At 40.9% G+C, this 13,972-nt stretch overlaps 1 protein-coding gene across 2 annotated transcripts; it reads right to left on the bottom strand.

Moving 5' to 3' along the window:
• Window positions 1-2,343: 2,343 nt before the first annotated feature.
• vgll2 (vestigial like family member 2) lies at window positions 2,344-13,690 on the bottom strand. 2 transcript variants are annotated; one of them, XM_033021160.1, is made up of 4 exons: window positions 13,394-13,690; window positions 12,332-12,617; window positions 8,751-9,224; window positions 2,344-3,731 (listed from the first exon to the last, which is right to left on the bottom strand). In XM_033021160.1, the coding sequence occupies exons 1-4, from the start codon at window positions 13,472-13,474 to the stop codon at window positions 3,688-3,690; spliced, it is 885 nt and encodes a 294-aa protein (XP_032877051.1). In that variant the 5' UTR covers window positions 13,475-13,690; the 3' UTR covers window positions 2,344-3,687. The 2 variants fall into 2 exon arrangements, with proteins under 2 accessions (XP_032877051.1, XP_032877052.1); XM_033021161.1 differs by having other exon boundaries at window positions 2,344-3,588.
• Between the last annotated feature and the right edge of the window lie 282 nt (window positions 13,691-13,972).

Genomic DNA, 13,972 nt, shown 5'->3' with positions numbered 1-13,972 from the left:
CTTCAGCTGACCCGCTGAATGTACAGTACGATATTCCTGCACGTATAGATCACAAACTATGAAAATAACCACCTATCTTCTAGCCTGCACGCGAGATATATGAAACCGCATTTATACGTTAATAACCCGCTGCCATAGCCTCCAACCCTCAGGGTGAACCAAAGGTACGAATCTATTTTAACTGGAAGCTGCGCCGTTTGTTCCCTTGTCTGCATATCACGTAAGCCCCTTCTATAAACGGGAACTTTTTTTTTAGGCTTCGGGGGAACTCATCATGCGACGCGATCCATTCCGACAAGATTGTCCGCTCTGTTTGAAATGATCACATGCCGTGGAAAGCGGGATCTCATGGCCCCGTGGCTTTACAAGAGGTCATTTCTTGAGGCAACGATGCTGTTTCCGTCCCAGGCTCTTTCCTTTTTAGGTTATGAGGGCTGTGCGGCGGAATTGGTTGTGACTGACGGCCGCACTCCGGCCTCAATTAGCACCCAATAATTTATTGGCTTCCACTTTCAGATTATGCGTTAACTTTACAAATATTTCAACCATGGAAACATTAGCTTGCGAGAGCTCGCTCTCAAATATCAGGCACCTTGGAACCAATTCATTTGACGGGCTATGTAGTCAACCCCGAGCAGGGGGCTGTGTTATCTCAACAGTCAGATCAGATCCACATAAATTCAAAAAATACCGCACTTACACGGATTTGTCGGAATGCTGTCTGCGGCGAATGAAGATTTACGATTTGCACAACTGTCTATTCCAGCGGCTGTTATTATTGTCAGGCGAGCTATTCCAAGACACGCTTCTCATTCCATCTTTTCACACGCTGGTTCTCCCAGCAAAGTGCCGCAAGCCATTAGTTTATTAGCATTGAAAGCGAATGCTACTCGGTTAATGTGGCCAATGTTGCAAAGCTAATGTCACTGTCGGATCCCAAGTTGTTGGATTTACACGACGTGAAATTGACAGTTTAAATGTGGAAATTGACTGCTGAGCGATTTCAGAATTTACAAAAGAAAATTCTATTGTTTCAGTAGGAATTCTTTTTGACTCTGTCAGACACTTAAGGCGGTTAGATAGAAAATATGACAAATATACTTAAATTTGAAGAAAGAGGTACATTTTGACTCTCTTATCGCTTGTCATTATTTTTTTGGACATTAAAGTGTTGGAAAATCGCAGGCAGGCGGGTGCAAATAGGAAACACCACACCGCATCCTCGGCGTATTGCTGCCCAGTGTCTAAAGGGACAGATGCAGCCGAACACTATATCTTTCAGTGTTTAAGAAGGAACTGCAGATGCTGGAAAATCGAAGGTAGACAAAAGTGCTGGAGAAACTCCGCGGGTGCAGCAGCATCTATGTAGCGAAGGAAATAGGCAACGTTTCGGCCCGAAACGTTGCCTATTTCCTTCGCTCCATATATGCTGCTGCACCCGCAGAGTTTCTCCAGCACTTTTGTCTACCTACTATATCTTTCAGGTTTCTCTGCAGCCTTTGTTTTTTTGGTTACGTCTCCGCGCTCTCCAGATCAGAAAGTTTTATTTGTTGGGGTTTATGTAACTTTCCAACACGAGGGATGATAATTCGAAGCTTTGGCTTTGTAACATGTCTCTCTCCTATATTTATTGCTCACTAATGAACAAGCGATGTCTCCTTGGCTTTGAAAAAAATGGCCCTGATGAGCGACTGCGAATGATCTTTTGTGTTAATAACCATGAAAATAGGTACAGAAAACCCACTCATTCTGAAGAAGGGAATTAGGTTGGGAGAGAGGTAACGTCGAGGCCGTGCCTTTATATTAATTTTAGTATCTCGGTATACGTGACAATAGTAAACCAATATCAATGCATAGTACCCAGAGGGCCGGGGAAACGCCTTTCTGAGTAATATCATGACTTTTGCGTAGGAAGGAACTGCAGATGCTGCTTTAAACCGAAGATAGACACAAATAGCTGGGGTAACTCAGCGGGTCAGATAGCATCTCTGGGGGAAATTAATTGGTGACGTTTCGGGACAAGACCTCTCATTTCCCTTTCCCTTGTCTCAAGTCTGAAGAAGGGTCTCGACCCGAAACTCCACCCATTCTTTTTCACCAGAGATGCTGTCTGACTCGCTGAGTTACTCCAGTTTTTTGTGTCTATCATGATTTTTGTGCAGGAATTTTGGGACGTGGGGTGGGAGGTGAACGAGTAGATTATTAGCTGTGGGTATATCAAATAATGTGCTATAGAAACATTCTGCTCTGATTTCAATTGGCTCCCAATAAACAACTGTTGCATTGGAAATAAAAGACTCACAAATAACGTGGGTGACTGCTGCGTAAAAGGCAGAAGGAAGATCATGTGATGCACGCTGTTTAATCTTAAACATCATCAATTTAAACCCAGGTGACAGGAAATGCCTATAATCCAGTTCACAGTTTCGATTCACCTTCACGAGCTCAAGAATGGATGAATAAAACACAGAAATAAAGTTAACAAATAGTCACACTTAATGATCAACTTAATGTCAAAATAGTACAATTTTATACAATCTATTTTTACAGAGTTTTTTTCAAACTACTTTTACTTCGCGAATGGCCAGACTTATGTTCACTCACTGTTATAGTTACAAATCGTTCTCCGAAACGGCTAAAATGACAACAATAACAAAAAAAACTCGTTACTGACACACAGAATTAAAACGTTTCAATAATCTGGAGTCCATCTGTCCAAAAGAAATGCTGTTGTAACCTGAAATTGCTCCCCCATCCCCTCTCTCTTGTTGTTTTCTCCGTTCTTCCGCTTGGTGTGACGGTCATCCATTCCCAATGCTCCATTCGCCCTCTTACATCGGATCTTCAGAAGCTTCCACTTGTCAGTTCGCAGTCACTGAAAACGCTGCCCAACATCGGGCCGTTGCAGCAACCTCGCCGAGAGCCCAATAGTTTGCACAGTTGTTGCAACAGCTGCTGCCCTGAAGCCCTCGGCAGATCTTGTGGCCGCGGGAATGGCTGCACAGGGTACAATGTTCCCGATCTCATTAAAGCTCTCCATCTTACAGGAGTTTTCCATCGCCAGGCCGATTCACGAGAGAAAAAAAAACACAATTGGAATGCATATCAGGACTTTCCGCATTCTTAAACAGTCTTCTTTTGTTTGTAATGAATCGTGTTCCTTTTGTGGTCCTGTTATTAGCAGTGCGTTACTATTAAAAATTAGCTTGTTGAGTCTATTAGAAGCGATCTGTTATGAAATGCCCAACTGTGGATTCCTGGAAATCCCACTATATCAACATACCCTGGATTCGAGTAGAGTTTGATTCGGACATCTGGGCGCTCTTTTGAAAGAATGAGCGCATTTTTGAAAATGTGTTAAAATCCAAGCACTTCAAACCGGCTTCTCTTAATGTTCTCCGGGAGAAGCGTGCGACCTAGCAAATGATTCAGTCGCATTTTTTACTTCTACGGCCGGTCGATCAACTGTGGAGTTTGAAACACTTTTTTTCTCCAAAAGGTTTTTGTTTTATTTTTTGCTTGAAGCGTTTTGTTGTGTAATAAACAATCAGCTTAACAGGGATCCACCACAAAGGGAATAGCGGCGAGCTGAAACCGAGATCAAAATCTGTTACACACTACACAGAGGAAGAGAAATGTTTCAGGTAGAAATTTACAGGGCAGCCAAACGAGGTAGCTGGTAGTGCTCTAAAACCAGTAAAGATCTTTGTTTTTTTCCGGGTGCGCCAGACCTGAGAATCGAATAAGAAAGGCAAAAAGAAGAAGAGAGGACATGTAAGCAGGACAGGGATAGAAAACAGAACCAGAGGCTTGCTCCGAAAGTCAGAACAAATTAAGCATTGAAACAATAAGAGATAGAAGCTCCGGCTACAACGTCCAAACACACAGGGGAAAAACAAGAGCATTCAGGCAAGTCCACAAGTGGCCGAGGGGACCAGCGACGCCAGGTCACAGACCATGAAAATAACTCATTTCTGAGTTGACTCTTGCACTATGAGTTCCATGCGACTTAAACAATTTGTTTCGCAATTATATTAATAAAGGGAATGTCCACGAGGAACTGAAAGATAATTCCGAACTCAATGTTAAACGCATTTGACTTACCCAGGGCATTGCGAATTTAAATGTTATATAATGAAACAAATACATTAAGAGGGTTCTGAGGTAAATCGAAGACAATTTCCAATTTTGTCAAGTCCATCCCTGCTGTCCTTCAGTTAAATATCAATGTAGCTTACATAACCACCTACGCCTAAAAAATGTGGATATTTCATTTATCTATCCCAGAAAACACAGACTTTTATACATTTCTTGTAAACTTCGCTTTTCAAAAATCATTCTGCTTAACGTCCTTATATTCGACAAATACCCGACAGGATTTAAATCCTCTTAATATATAAATGTAAAACAACCTATATCAATCACATTGTTGCAGTCATAAACTGCAACTGAACTCTCATTACATATCACCAATATCAAAATAGAACATTTTGTTAAGCATCTAATGTGATCTGATGTTTGTGGATTTGATATGTTTAAAGATGAAAAACAGTTACAGGCTACTTTCCCATTACTATCGTCATAGTTGTTAAGTATTATTACTTAACCTCCACATGGACCTCCACATTTCATGCTACTGAATACATATTTATCCACATTTAGAATTATTTGATGGGTTTCAATAAATTACGGATTTCTTCGGCACAAGGAATACACAACATACAAACGCGAGTTCCATTCCTCTGAAATATAACTGTTCAGGATTAACCGCACTTAGAGATACTATATTCTATACTCATCCCAGTGTATTTCATTTTTATTACCGTCTCTTAAGAGCGTCGATATTAGTAATGCACAGCATCATTTCAGCAGGTTTATATTAATATATAGTTAACTCATTTAATAACGTATATTGCGGACATCCGTTAGTTGTATCGAATAGTTCATGCATCTAACAAATCACATTGTCATGCATAAATAATTATCGCACAGGCAATATTATTCATTCTACACCATTTATAGCCATATTATGCTTCACATTTCTATGATATAATTATATCAGACATGTATGTAACTATAAGCGAATCATTTCACCTCAACACATGTTGAACAGCGCTGGGACGTTGTGGGAAGTTGTGGGAAACACATTTATAACACACTTATAACACATTTATAACACACCCAGGTAACTTTGGAAACCAATTAGTACAGAGAGATTACACTGTTTATTTGGATCCTGTCCACACTAATAGGATAAATATCTCATTGCAATGTCAGCTGTAAAGTCCTACATGAAATAACTTTAATAAGAGTTCATGCCACAATTCCCACATAGTTCAATGGCACACAGCTGTTCATAATGCGGCTCAAAATCACACGCAGAGGCCATCGAGGCAGCCAAAGGCATTCTTATGAATCTGGCATTAGGAAACACCAAAAAAAGTGGTACATTTAACTTCGGCTCTAGTTAATTCTTGAGTGCTTAAGGTTGCACTTGGCTCCTATCAGTGACATAACTCCCAGGCAGCAGGAATGTACATTGTACAGCAGGAATGTAACAAGATTGAAGATTAGTCTGGAAAATAATTCCATTAAAATCAATAATGTGCCCTTGAAATCTAGGCATGCATTTAATCAGTGAAATATGACCAGGTGATATAAAACTTCAAAAGACAAGGGTACTGTTTAATATTGTATTTGTAAGAATGTACTGACTGAGGCCAGATGTGAAGGTGTGTTCATCATAATGCAACTGGCAGATGCCATCTTGAATGCCTGTATGTATTAAAAATCACTAAAGGCAGACCATCTTTTGTATCTGTATAGGTGAACATGAATCAGAATTGATGTGAACCAAAAGCACTTTTATGAACTTTTTTCCCCCAATGTAGTTAACAGATGAATATCCAAGATATTTTTTCCTGAAATTTAAGAATTACCATAGTTAGAGCAAAAGCCCTCAAATGCTTCCAACCACACGTGCATAGAACTCTTTGACATCTGGGCGATGTACAAGGCACCCAAGGCCTGCATTTGAAGTGTAACAGCAGAATATTACAGAATTTACCAGAATTATAGTAGGTTGCAAATACATAAAGTTGCCTGTTTTTTCACATCAAGACTGTGCATCTTGCAATACAAACTGTGAAAGAGTTATGTTCACGATTCATATCATAGCATATGATACTGGTTCATCTTTTGTACTCTCTGGACAGAGTATTCTTTGCTGGAACTGCTTATGAAATTTGAGTCTGGGCCAAAATTCCTGAAAATTCTTGCAGCATGCAAAACTGAAGCTGCATTTAGTGTTGATGCAGAATGCCAATGCTGCCTTGGTATATGCTGAACAAGAGGACAATAAAATACATAGTGATCCCAAATATTTGGCAATAATACAAAATGTTTGGTTTATTTGTACAAGATCGCATTTTTATTCAATTAGTCGAATGCAATAATTTTAAGTTGTGATCTGTTATGTAAGACAGAATGAATTTGCCGGGATCCGATAATCAAATGGTAATACCAATTCAGAGAAAGCATACCAGCATTAAGAACCTGAATCATTATATGAGGTGTTCCATTAATTTATTATTTGGGTTAACATGCAATTGGTTAATCTCTCTTTGCTCATATAAATCACTATATTGATTTTTTTTCAATGTGACGCTGATCAATAAAGTTTTGAAGCCCTTTTAACTCATCATAATGTCCTTCATTCACAGACATTCTATTGTAAATAAACACTTTCATCAGCAAGGTTTCAATAATATGCTTTGTTGGTAACTAAGAACAAGACAATAATACTCAAAACGTATCATTGTGTTGTGCTCTAGGCAAAGGGAAGATTACCATTTTTAGAGTTTTTGGCCCTGATACATCCATGTTGATTTACAAAAAAATCTAATGGGAAACATAAAAGGTTATTTTTCTAAGATTTTCTACCCTCATCTCCCATGGAGGCTAAAACTGCAATTTTAATTTTCTTTAGCTTTATTATAAATATTTTCTTCAATCATATTTGTTAGTTAAATTCACTAACCTATACAATTGTATGAAATTGGTCAAAACTTTGGTTTAATTTATGTCCATCTTAGTAAAAGCATAATTGTTTGTAATGCTAATTGTGCTACAATTTGCTTATCTCAACAGACTAACTAAAAATCATATCTAATATCATTAAAAACCTTTCGTTTGAGCAAGATTCCCATCAACATTTGTGCTTTAGCTCCTGGCAGGTTCATTAATTCTGGTGTCTTTTACTTTTACTTCATATTTCCATTTGTAAGAATTAAAAATCAGTACTAGGCAATATCATATAATGATAAACTTAAAACAGCATTTGTAGTTTCTTGTGTCTACATAATAAAACTAAACTTTTACAACAGCTAGGTATTAATTTGAATGCAGTCACCAACTTTATCTGTGAAAGTAGGTGAAAGTATTTTTCAAACGTTAATGGATGGTCTTAATTAATTTCTATAATTTACCTGCATTTTACATATTAAAACATCTTTTTAATAATTTTCCATTTTTTATGTAGGCGGCAAAGTGGTAGAGTTGCTGCTTTACAGCGAGCAAAACCTGAGTTGAATCCTGACTAATTGTGCTGTCTGTACGGAGTTTACATGTTCTGCCTGTGATCGCTTGGGTTTTCTCCGCGTGCTCCGGTTTCCTCCCACATCTCAAAGATGTACAGATTTGTAAGTTAATTGGCTTCTGTAAATTTTCTTTTGTGTGTAGGATAGAATTAGTGTACAGGTGATCATTGGTTGGTCTGAACTCAGTGGGCGGAAGGGCCTTTTTCCATGGTTTCAGTGAGTACTAGCTTAGATACCTTGGGCCAGGCTGTTATTCTGGAAAGCTGCAGCAACATCACCAAGAGGATGTTGGAGTTGTGAAACCACCAAACCATGTCATCACATGAAGCACAGGTTAGGTTCAGCGAATTCCATCCTATTAGCTAATATTAACGATGGGGTTGCAAGTTTTTAACCCAGCATTGATGAAGGAAGGTCTTGTATTAATTGGAGATAAACTTACCGATAGTGGGATTCCATTTGTTTACTGTCTTTGTACTCCTTTAACCTCTTAAATACATGGAATGGCACTGGGAGAAAATGGCCTAGACCATTCTCTGGAGAATACCTGGCCCCTTAAACACACATTATTTATGAAGCTGATTTAGTTGTCCTTCAAGTTAGTGGTGGGGTCCCCAGGACATTAATTTTGAGGATTTACCAGCCTCCTTCTTGTTGGAGATGATTATCACCAGTGTGGCAATTGCCCCTTGTCAGCAACACCTTTCCTTGTCCTTGTGCACAAATTAAAATGTATCATTCTATTATAAAACACAGCGTCTGCCTTCAACTCTCTATTTGATTTGCAGCAGAGACTTGCTTAATGGTCCTTACTCCCAGGCTATGAAGCCTCTGAACCCTTTCTGAGCACTCTCGTCTCATCAGCATTGAGGTTAGTCTGTTTATTGCAGTTGGAACCTTTTGAGGTTGTGTGGTTCGGTTCTGATATCACTGCCAACAGAACAACTAAGGATTTTTTTGTTTACTATTGATCTCTCCCTATCCTACATCAACTTTATATTGTTTATTAGTAAAACATTTCAGAACCCCCCTCCACCTCCTCCATTTCCCTTTAATAAATGATTTCTATTTCCAACAGAAAACAGACAGTTTCAGTTTTTGGAACTCTTTCAGTTTTTTGACCTCTACATGCACTTCTTTCAAAATATTTACCTGCATCCACATTGAGGTTGAGGGTTTGGCTCATGTCAGTGGAGGGACCTGTAAAGGCCCCTGTGGTCCATGCAGAGGCCGTGTCACTCTTTGCCAGGTCACATTGTGGTGTAGGGATAGCAGGAAGCCTATGTGGCCTCACTGAAGGTACTAGTAGTGAACTGTAGCGTGGGTCAAAAGGTGCACCAACCCCATATACATCGTGCATGCCAGGCCGTGTGTAGACGGAGCTCTGTGTACTGATGGCACTTCCCAGTGAGTAGTGGTGGTGGTGCCAGGGCTCGGGGGCTCCTTGATGCAGATGTGTGTGCAAAGAGGCACTTGAGTATGGGTCAGCTCCAAAGGGCAGCTCTGAGGGAGCTCCTGCTAGGGCATTACCTAGACTGCTACTCAAGCTTGCAGACATAGAGGGCTGGTAAGTGCTGTTCCAGAAAGAAGGTGGAAAACCCCGTTGGTTCATTGGGAAGGCTCCCTCTGTAAAAAAAGAGATGAAAATCACTATTAATTATCAACACTGTTATCCCAATCAATACTTCTAAATTCTTCAATTAAAGTCAGTCATTTATTAGCAGCAGCAAAATGATAACCATTCATATTGTAAAATAATTAGAATAAGACTTTTTACATAATCTCCTGGACGTGGGTGTTGTTATTTTCATTTGTTTTTAACAAAATGCAATATTAATGCTCTTAATAAGTGAGAATAAATCTTAAGTATGGTTGGCAGAATTTCTTTACCTTCCTATTTAATGCTTTCCAGTGGGAAAAAGTTTCCATACCATTGATAACAGTAGTTAATAGAAATAGAGATGAATATAGTAGAAAGGCCAAATTAAACAGCACCTGAGAAGATTTAGAAACATAAAAAATAGTTGTAGTAGTAGGCCATTCATCCCTTCGAGCCAGCACCGTCATTCAATATGATCATGGCTGATCTTCTAAAATCAGTAACCCGTTCCTGATTTTTCCCCATATCCCTTGATTCCTTTAGCCATAAGAGCTAAATCTAACTCTCTTGAACACTTCCAGTGAATTGGCCTCCACTGCCATTCTGTGGCAGAGAATTCCACAGATTCACAACTCTCTGGGTGAAGAAGTTTTTCCTCATCTCAGTCCTAAATGGCCTACCCCTTATTCTTAAAGTGCATTCTGCAGGTCTTCAGGAGGGTCTGTATGGATTAGGCAGTGAAATACAATTATGTTGATTATAGTTAAGGCAGTAATACTTGCCTTTATTTGCACTCTGTTTCTTAAAGGTTTTAAAGTGAATACAAATGGCAAACACCTGAAACCCTTTCATCCATGAAATATAATTCAGTGATTCTATTGGAAACATAATTTAGTCTTTTAGAAGATAAATTCTGACCAACGGATGGTCAGATATACTCAACGAAAGTGGTGTTTTCACCTTCAAAATTGCTAAGCAATATGAGAAGTGCTTTGGTTATTAAATAGTCTTTTTACTCAGTCACAGCTAATCATGCTAATTCTAGGGACATCAAGATATCAATAGATTTTCAAATAATTTGATCGAATTGACTTTAGAAATGTGGTGCACCAGAAAGCTATGGAGAATGGAACTGTTTCAGAAATAGCAAGTCTCCGAAACATGACTGGGTTCTTGTCTATTTTTTGGTTTAAAAATTGATATTTTTAGATTATTTATGGTTGTAAGGAAAGGTAGTTTCTGGCCCCTGTAACATGGGACACATATTTCGTTTGCAGACAGTAATCTCGATTTTGTATGAAAGCAAATTTAAGTAAACAATAGAATAAAGTCCCAATGATATGAAGGTCTGACTCGACCCGAAACGTCACCCATTCCTTCTCTCTAGTGGTGCTGCCTGTCCCGCTGAGTTACTCCAGCATTCTGTGTCTATCTTCGATTTAAACCAGCATCTGCAGTTCTTTCTTACTCGCTAATGATATTATTGTTCATTTGAAATAAATAACTACCGAACATTATAATGCCGTAACCTATATCGCCATTGCAATCCGCAGACTTCGCTTATCTATGAAGGGTTTAATTAAACCGTAACTTGAGTTGAGGGTGAAACAAACAGATTTCTACTTCCAGATCTATCCGTGGCAGAAGTGAATGGGAAGTGTAGGAAGGAACTGCAAATGCTGGTTTACGCCGAAGATAGGCACAAAATGCTGGAGTAACTCAGCGGGAAAGGCATCATCTCTGGATAGAAGGAATAGGTGACGTTTCGGGTCGAGACCCTTCTTCAGCTGGGGAAGGTAGATATTGGTAGCTTCTCGGAAATGTTACACTCCTACTCCCCGACTTCCCTCCCAACATTTCCTCTTTAACTATCTCACTCGGTGAACCGCAAGGAAGAAACGGTTTTAACGCGAAGATTAGCCGCGGACGTCTGGAGACGGGTCCTGTCCCTTCAACCTTCGCTTCTGTTGCATAACAACACAAACACTGGGATACCCGCCAACCGTGTAGTTAGAAGACGCGATAGTGAAATGATGAAACAGATCCTGCTGCTGCTGCTAACATATAACACCATGTTTACTTACAACTTGGTTCGTACTCATTTTAAATAGGAACACAACTCGAAATTAAGTATAAGTTCCCAGACAGATCTACCAACTGACCGATTTCAATAATCTTACAGACGACTAAGGGATTGTTGACGGAAAACGTGTGTTTCTGATCAAAACACCAATAACTGGTGGAACTCAAAAGGTCAAGCAACGTCTTGGGAGGGAATGAACAGGTGACATTTCGGTCGCGACCCTTTCGCACTCCTTCGGGAGCCCCGCACTGCCATGACCCCAATAAATTGCAGAACGTTGTAGATGTAGCCTAGTCCATCAAACACCAGACGTCACACCATTTGCTCCGTCTACATTTCATGCTACCTCGGAAAAGGAGGCAAAAATAATCAAATTCTTATTTCTTCTTCTTCCTGCTCCCATCGGGCAGAACGTAGAGTAGAAAGCGCACACCAGCAGACTCAGAAATAGCTTCTTGCCCTCTATTATAAAGCTGCTAAAATAAGCCAGGGTACTGTCCGCTTCCCTCCAGCCCATTGCGGACGTTGGACTTGGTCTCTGCAACCGTGACGCTCCAATGCTCAGAACTATATTCTGCGCTCTGTATCTTTCCCCCTTCGCTCGAACTTGAGTTTGGCTGATTGTATTTATGTGTAGTATTATCTGATCTGATAGGATAGCATGCAAAACCAAGCTTTTCACTGTTCCTCTGTGCATATGGCAATAATAGAGCTGAACATAGTACCCACACCTGCTCCCCTCTATGGTTAACTCAGCGGGACAGGCAGCATATCTGGAGAGAAGGAATGGATGATGTTTCGGGTCGAGACCCTTCTTCAGCCGACCCGAAATGTCACCCATCCTTCCATTCTCTCCAGAGATGCTGCCTGTCCCGCTGAGTCACGCCAGCATGTTGTGTCTATCTTCGGTTTAAACCAGCATCTGCAGTTCCTTCCTATGGGATCTCCCAACTGTGATTGCTGCTGCAACTCTCGCTTGTGGTTTTGTGATTCCTGGTTGTTACAATAACGGGATATCGGCGGTTAATTTAAGGCGAGCGCTGAACCCACCTCTCCATGAACTCGTGCTTCCTCTCGAGGTTTTGGAGCCGCTACTGGCGGGAGCATAACTGGCCTGGCTCAGTGCCCTTGTGAAGTGCTCGTCAACAACGCTGCTAATGTCACCCTGGAAGTATGTGAAGAGCACGCAGCGGGAACTGAGGTACTCCGCTTCAGGTGGCCGCTCCTTCTCGCCGGCCGAGTCTTCCTCTTTGATCGCAGAGCCGTGCACTGAAAACGTCCCGCTGATATTCGTGCTGTCCGCCGCCTCTTGCATTTTCGAGTAAAAAGCTAATTTCTGCAACAACAACAAAAAAAGGCGGGGAAGTCTTTACGAGAAGCAACTGGGTTCTGCAGCTCAACAGAATGTGCAGCGAGTCTTCTTGACTCTCATGAGACAGTAAGGAACCCACAGTTTGAAGCCTATAAATAAATAATAACTTATATGGTCCTCAGTGACTTGTGAATACTTACGGTCACGCGATTTCTGTCAATTTTACGCGACACACAACCACATTCAAAAGCGCAATCCCCATTCCTCATCTGACTGACCACAGCAGCTCTTGATGGTCTCAGGGATCACTCAATATTTCCAAAGTACACTCTCTTCCAGGAGAGTTGCTTGTTAAAGTGGCCCTGGGGAGATATGGATGTTTCAAGTGCAAAATAAGTAGCTAAATAAACCATATGCCTGGAGATGGATGTTGGCTGTCAGAAGGAGGGGAAAACATTGAAGGTTCCGTCACGCTGCAACGAAAAATCAAAGGAAAAACCTTTGCAACCTTGTTGCAAACAGAGGAAGGAATGGACTGGAGGCTCAACAGTTGGATACTATTTCCAACACTGAACCGAGGAATCATTCCAAATATAAACCCAATTATATATTTCCGAGGTACACAAAATTGCTGGGGAAACTCAGCGGGTGCAGCAGCATCTATGGAGCGAAGGAAATAGGCGACGTTTCGGGCCGAAACCCTTCTTCAGACTATATATTTCCGAGTATTTGACTCCAACTTTTAAAGATGTGAATTAGCGGCATACAGTCCCAATTGATCACTGCATAACCAAACGTACCTGATGATGGTAAGGAGTGTACGCTGCTGCAAAGTAAGGCTGAGGACCGTACACTTGATACATAACATCCAGACAGCTCATGGCGAAGGCTGGAGTTGTCAACAGGGCTAAGAGATGGGAGACAACGGGCGATGATACTTCATGGGCGATCGTGTCCAGTGTAAGCGAACATCGCTGCTTGGGACAAACAGCTGAGTACCGCGGTGTTGTCCCCGTGCCCTCACGTCTCTCTCACTCTCCCCGACCCGACTAAGTACAACAAGCAACAGCAAACATTTAAACGGGACGCGGCGCTGCGCGACGTCAGTGAACGTCGCCCTAATACGGCCCCTCTCGATATACCCGAGCTCCAACCAGCTCGCAGGCGGGATTGAAGGCGCAAATATGAATAAGCAGCCAATTCCAACCCATGCTTCCTCGTGCCATCATTATTCTAATAACATCCACTTGAATTGCAAACACCAAATTCTTCCAAAAAACGCGGCGTTGGATTATGTTCACACACCCGCTAGTATTTCAGTCATAAACGTTGGTTCTTTCACACGTGTGCATGTGAAATTATTTCATGGGGACTAGGTA

This window comes from Amblyraja radiata, chromosome 5, assembly GCF_010909765.2.
Source record: "Amblyraja radiata isolate CabotCenter1 chromosome 5, sAmbRad1.1.pri, whole genome shotgun sequence".
In the NCBI taxonomy this organism is placed as follows: Eukaryota; Metazoa; Chordata; class Chondrichthyes; order Rajiformes; family Rajidae; genus Amblyraja; species Amblyraja radiata.
The sequence above is the reverse complement of the archived record's forward strand: the minus strand, read 5'-3'. Positions and strand labels throughout refer to the sequence as shown.